At 30.0% G+C, this 6,969-nt stretch overlaps 2 protein-coding genes across 2 annotated transcripts; one reads left to right on the top strand and one right to left on the bottom strand.

The window, feature by feature from the left end:
* Positions 1-571: 571 nt before the first annotated feature.
* Positions 572-2,728, bottom strand: LOC138941445 (E3 ubiquitin-protein ligase RNF212B-like). Its single transcript, XM_070311119.1, has 5 exons — positions 2,163-2,728; positions 1,693-1,814; positions 1,418-1,599; positions 1,031-1,245; positions 572-862 (listed from the first exon to the last, which is right to left on the bottom strand). Exons 2-5 carry the CDS (start codon positions 1,799-1,801, stop codon positions 682-684), a joined length of 687 nt encoding a protein of 228 aa, XP_070167220.1. The 5' UTR covers positions 1,802-1,814; positions 2,163-2,728; the 3' UTR covers positions 572-681.
* Naa35 (N-alpha-acetyltransferase 35) lies at positions 2,257-6,726 on the top strand. Its single transcript, XM_070311118.1, has 10 exons — positions 2,257-2,397; positions 2,590-2,651; positions 3,522-4,057; positions 4,210-4,402; positions 4,579-4,760; positions 4,832-5,164; positions 5,432-5,824; positions 5,921-6,094; positions 6,196-6,312; positions 6,403-6,726. Exons 1-10 carry the CDS (start codon positions 2,339-2,341, stop codon positions 6,541-6,543), a joined length of 2,190 nt encoding a protein of 729 aa, XP_070167219.1. The 5' UTR covers positions 2,257-2,338; the 3' UTR covers positions 6,544-6,726.
* Positions 6,727-6,969: the final 243 nt, after the last annotated feature.

Raw genomic sequence — 6,969 nt, 5'->3', positions numbered from 1 at the left:
TTATTAATATAAATTACCATGCATTAATAAATTACCATGCAATAATTTAATAATTGATTTGTAAAATATTACGCGATATCTTTTACTTGAACGTAATATTTTAAGATTTTTATCAATGTTTTATTTTAATATTTACAATGTTTGATATTTATAACTCTCGTGAAAATGTCTTTTGTTTTAATAAATAATAATCTACAAATAATAATATTAGTACGATATATACTGTTGTATATAAAAAAGAAAAAAGAAATTATTTTATATTATTTTAATTAACAGAAGAAATTTTCATATTTATCATCAAGTTTTATACGACACATATATGTTGTTCTTAAGTATATATACATATATAGAACAATTAATCTAATAACTTTGAAGAAGCTAGTATAAATAAAATATAATGAATTATAATGTGTATGAAAATGCATTAGCAAATACATAATGATACATCACGTTATAACAGAATCTTTCTTAAAATACACAACAAAAACTGTATTTTTTTCTTTAAATTAATATTTTTTAATTGTAAACAAAGCTTATTTTAATTCTCATTTTTTGATATAATTGGTGGTATTATAACTTATTTAAATAAAAGATTATATCAACAATAAGTTATATTAAAAGTAAGATAATATATAATGAAATCGAGATTATATAAATATGTGTAAAGGAAGAAATTATATCTTACTTGAAACTATAATTCGAATCTGTATCTGATGTAAAAATAAGAGGATTGCCGCGTCTTGGATTGCTGGGTACGCGAAAACCATCGGCATCGGTTTGATGTTTTTTTAAATCGATTGACCGTACAGACATAGGTGTCACATTAGAAAATTTCAGAAAGTCTAATGATCCTGAGGCACATCTGTAAACAATGAAATAAATGCATTAAGAAAAACGTTAATAAAGGATCGCATATTATTCAGATATCTTTTAATCTCTTTGAATTATTTGTAACAATAGTATATAATAACAAAAATTATTGAAATTTAAAAAAATTAATGGCGTAGTAACATGTATCCTTGTATTTTACCTTGCACTTGACGAATGCGTAGGAATAGGATAGAAATCTGTCGTCGTCTTCATTGGGCGGGGTACATTTTGCATTTTGTACGTATTTTGAATTTGCAATATCTTCTTTTGGACGTTTTCTTTCTCTTTCTTCAGATTCATGTACTTCTCTCTTAATATTTTAAAATTACGTTGATCGATGAAAAACTGATTTTTCAATTTCTCATACTTTTCGTCCTTATATAAAGAGCATCATCGTATAATTATTCAAGTTGTTGTCAAAAAGATGCAAATAAATATGAGTGTAATATAAATATAATAAATAATAATATAAATATATATGTGTGTATATGATATACGAAATTGCATGAGAAACACAAAAGGAATAAAATGATTTTATGTAACATACAAGTTCGCGAAAGCGTTGCATTGTTATCTTTATCTGATTGCTTCGCAACATATCCGCTTTTAACAGCATTTCCCAAATTTCCATGACGGGAGCAAAAAATGAAATCGTTTTAGGCATCACTGGTTCTTTTAACGATAAATATGCGGGGCTGATATATTCGCATTGTGAACACTGTCTTTCGACTGTAATAGAAAATTAATCAATTATTTTAATCAAAAATTAATAAAACTTATGTATGCGTGTAATATTATTCCTCGCATGATTTTATTATTTACCTTGTTGTAGACAATTCTGACAAAAAATGTGGCCGCATTGTGTGATATTGTACGGCTGATGTCCTCTGCGTATCGAGACGAAGCATTTATTGCAAATTAATGAATCCATGTGTGAAATGTGGCTAAAAGAAACCCGTACGGCGTACGAGTATATAATTATATATATGCAACTTGCGACGCTATTATAATCTTTCTTATGATTTAAACAAAATGGCGAATATTGTATTGAAATTAAATAGTAATCTAGTTTATTCGTGGTACTTTTTTTTTTTGGTATATATATTAGACAAAGTCGGAACTAACTAATTTTCTCGATCAAATACTTCTCCACTTCCTCTCTATGTTTTTCCTTCTCTATGTTTGTATAAAAAAAATATGTGATACGTTTCGAAATTATTTAATGGCGCGAAGAAACGAATTGAAGTCGTTTGACATTCGCGCCTTTTTTAGTGCAATCAGCTATTACGTACCTGTATATATGTATATGTAATATGTAAAAGAGGGAAATTTCAATTTACGAGTGAAAACAGCTGTTTCAGAATAGAGGGGGATGCAGAATAGAGGACTTCTACCTTCAACAGGGACTTTCGGCGTGACGCGAGTGTGCCTTCCTGCTAAAGAAGTGACAGAATAATCGCCCACAATAATGGCGACCATGGTGGAGGATCAGAATACGATTGATATGAATGAGGATAAGGATTCGTCGTAAGTTTCGACGCGGATAAATCGCCGTGTAGCGAGCCACGTTTGCGAATCTTTCGCGAACGGCGGACATGGCGATCCGTCATTCGTCGTGTCGTCGCGACACTCGGTGCAGTTTAACCTAAGATTGCACCGTTCGCTCGCGCATCCCAGGGCGGTATTTTTTAACTGCACCGTGCTGTTTCTGTTTTGTAGATTCGACCAGGTCACGCACAATTGGGTGGACATCACTCAAGAGTTCTTCGAGGCGATCACAGGTATTTGATCAACAGACCGATTACGCTATTTTGTCCCGATAATCTTTCGTTTTCCATTCGTCCTGTACTCTCCTTCCTGTGAATTCTGCAATTACCTAGTGCTATGAATACTCGAGCCGCTCGTTTCCCTCTAGATTCTTTCCATGTAGATTCTTTTTTACGCTTTCTATATTTAAAATAAGATATAGGCGTATTTAATCTTTAAAAGGAAAAAAAATGAGAACAAAATAATCGCAAGTAAATATTATCTGATTCTGATCTTTTTCTGAATTATTTATGTATTTCTATAATTTTTCAAAGAAAGTGTCGCATCAGGCTTATGGTTAATGATCCGTAGAATCAATAATGTTTAAATCTTGATTCTATCTTAATATTGTAATATTTGCGCATACTTTATATATTTTTTTGCTTTAATAAATTGTAAAACATTGTTGTTAAATAGTTTTTAGATCTGATCACAATTTTTAATAAATATTGCTGAATTGCAATTCTTACTTTGTATTAGAGTTTATTTTCTATTTAATTATTTCTTGATTTTATCTTATTAAAGTTATAATATTGTCTGATTGAGTAAATATGATATTAATATAAGCAAAAAAGTAAAAATATATTCTTAGTAAATTACAAAAGTAATATTGCCATAAATTATAACACATAATAATATATGTCAGAATAGAATTAGATTACTTCATAAGAGAATTTCAAAATTAAGCCATTGCAGACTCTTTCTAATCTTTATAAGAATCATAGTAGAAAATACCTCTAATTGTAAGATATTAGTAATAGTATATAATAGTAATATTTAAATAGTAGTAAAATTTTATTATTTTCTGAAATGTGCAAGTATATTTGTTTGCATTCTGTATCTAGAGTTGGAACTGGGAGAATTATTACATGATGAGCTGTTTGGATTATTCGAAGCCATGTCTGCTATTGAGATGATGGATCCGAAGATGGATGCTGGCATGTTGTGCAATCGGGGGAACAATAAACCTTGCACTTTCACTCAGGCAGTCGACTCAGGCACAATCAAATTAGACAATTTTACACCTGCCGAAATTATAGGAATAATAGATTCCACGTACGCGTGTATAGTATCTTGGCTGGAGGGTCACAGTCTTGCGCAAACTGTTTTCACAAACTTGTATTTGCATCAACCTGCGCAAATATTAGATAAGCCTCTGAAGACCTTCTGTTATGCAGTGTACAAAATAATAGAAATAATCAAGGATTGTATTAATAAAGCTTTGGTATTTGAAGAGGAGGATTTCCAAAGCGTTACTTATGGCTACAGATTACAGCAAGACATTACAGAACAGAAAACTATATCAATGTTGCGAGAAGTGGAGGAAGAACTGCATCGGAAAAGCAGAATAAAACCTGTTGATGTTGAATCTGAGACTGAAGTAAGTTTCTGTATAATTTTTGGTTTTTGTTTTTATTGATTTGGACCACATGTTATTGTATTTTAAGTTTGTATCTTCTTTAAATTTAATAACAATTTTATATCTGCATCTCTTTTTATATATAACCTATTATGTTTATCTTTTACTTGCAGTATAATGATGGAATAGCACTTTACGCAAGGATCCGATTCACCAAAATGTTTTATCAAGTGTTAACATTGATGGGCCGAAAACAGCAACTGCAACAGAATTTAAGTGATTGTCAGAGATTATTATCAAATTGTTCCGATATGCTTCATATTATGATTTTAACAGTGGGTCGTGGCGAAAAAGCTGATGAAGTTTGTAAGTATATAATAGAAAATATATTATGTATTTCTCCTCTCTTATAAATTATTTTCATAAATTTGGGACCAATTACTTCTAAAAAAAAACATATTAATATATTGTTTTATTATTATTTTTTTTTAATATTGTTATTTATATGAAATGATACAAATTCACGTTTTCTTTAATTATAGCTAATCATCCGAATATTATGGGATTTGATCCTATGGTGAATCAAAGATTGTTGCCACCAACGTTTCCTCGGTATACCAAAATTAAACCAAGAATAGATGCTTTGGAATATTTACTGGAATTAATAAGTAGGTTCAAAATGGTTACAAAAATTACAAATCACACTGGATTTCACGCCGCCCTGGTAATTTATAAAGAATTAGCATTCTTTATCGATGCAAGGCTCATACGCAAAGTAAATTAATTTCCTTTTAGGACTTTTTCTTAGAATTTTCGCGTCAGAGTCCGTGCATATTGTCTAGGTCTATGTTGCAAATCGTTTATTTGCCTACTACTAACCGTGTGTTTGGTGTGCACAATTTCGTCGATGTGTTAAAAGATGCGGCGCGAAATTTTATTGCGCCTCCAGTGTTGATGCCAAAGAGCACATTGCTTCAAAATCACCAGGCTAAGGAGTATGTCGATAGCTTTCTATCGCATTGTGTTAGCTTATTTGGAAGCCTATTACAGCTTAGTGGCCATAATAGGGCAAGGCAAAGAGATAAACTGGCGCATTTATTGGAGGATTTTGCGACATTGCAAGATGAAGTAAGACTTATAGAATTTTTAATTATTTTTATATACTTTAATTAATTTCTTTTAATTGCTTTTTTAAATTGCTATAAACATTTTTTATGTTTTGTTTTTCTTTTGCAATAAGTGTCTATCTCATATTCGCTTTTTTATTCTATTTTAGTTTGTAAAAAATTGGAATTTTTTTAACACAAGTATTGCAGCAATTTTATTCTAAATAAATTAATTCAATCTAATAATAGTAAAAAGTTACAATAATTAAGATTGCAATATGCATTTTAGGCAGAAAGAGTCGATGGATATCTGCATACTCTATCTTTAAAAAGTGATACGCCAAGACCTCACTTGGCCTGCTTTGGTACCTGGATTTTATACCACACATTACGTGTGATGGTTATGTATCTGTTAAGTGGCTTCGAGCTCGAGTTATATTCGGTGCACGAATACCACTATATCTTTTGGTATCTATACGAATTTCTGTATGGCTGGCTTGTATCTGCTATTACACGAGCCGACACGTTCTTAATGGAACAAGATGTACACAATGATACGCATAAAGGTAGAGGCGGTAAGAAGAGTTCTAAAAATAAGAAGAAGAAATCGACTCCAAGACCGTACAATTTGGAAATATTAATGTATCAGGCATTGCAAAATATATGTGGCGGATATTATAAAGTAAATTACATGTCTTTAATAGAATATCAATCAGTCATATTAATCAAGAATATAGAATTCAGTATATAATATGAAACAATTTTATAAAATTTTTAGGCTTTAGTCGGTTTTCGCATGGATGGAAAAATACCGCTTCCAGAGATGCAATTTGACTCGGAGCGAGTGAGATATGAACATAGATTATTACCATTCTCGTCTTTGTTAACACCACCACCCGTTCATTATCAAGAATTCTTAGATATGACAAATGCCCAAATGCATAAAAGGAATGTAAGTTTAATTCTCAGATCTTTAAATCATGTGTGTCGAAAATTAATGAACAGCTCATAAATTACATTAAAAAAAAAAAATTACATTTTTTGTTCTTATAGGAAAAAGTTACTAGCGAAATGCAGTATATCGCTGGTTGCCGACATTTTCATCAAGCGAGAAATATGTTGGAACGTGCATTATTGCTTTATCCATCAAATAGCTTAATGGAAAACGAAGTAAGCTCTCAATAAAAATATAAGTCTGCAATTGTAAAACTACTTTATAACATTATCTTTATCACATATTTGTTTTTTTTTGTTTTGCAGATCAATAACTTATTGAAAGTAGCAAAGACTAATTTTGTGGTGCTAAAACTATTGGCTGATGGACATAAAAAAGACTCAAAAGAACCGCCGTTGTTCGATTTCTCTTGTCATAGGCATTTTCCTCTGATTAAAATAACCTAAATACATATCTGTATCAATTATTTTTCCACAATATAAAGAACATGCTATTTATTTCAAATTCTTTTATACAAAAGAGTATCTGTTTTTGATTTGATTTTTTTTATTTCTGATGTTTCTAAATGATCTCCTTATTTTATATTTTATTATTTTCTTTCATCGTTTCAACATAAATTGTAAATTTGTAAATCTAAAAATCAAGAAATATATTTAATGCTGATTTATATAATTATTATCTTGTACATGATGGAAGGAAATGATATTTATATATATAAATTTTTTTTTTTTTTTTTTTTCTTTATCTCTACAAGTCATGTTTACTTTAAGAACAGAACTCTAAGAGATGATTATTATATTTATAATATTCATCATCACATACAATTATTTAATCGTATTAGTTTTAAACATTGCAATTGTTAAATTGCAAAT

The sequence above is a fragment of the Polyergus mexicanus genome, unplaced genomic scaffold, assembly GCF_030449975.1.
Source record: "Polyergus mexicanus isolate NDT 795.1 unplaced genomic scaffold, iyPolMexi1.0 SCAF_19, whole genome shotgun sequence".
Lineage (NCBI taxonomy): Eukaryota > Metazoa > Arthropoda > Insecta > Hymenoptera > Formicidae > Polyergus > Polyergus mexicanus.
Note: the sequence above shows the minus strand (reverse complement) of the source record. Positions and strands in the feature narration are given on the sequence as shown.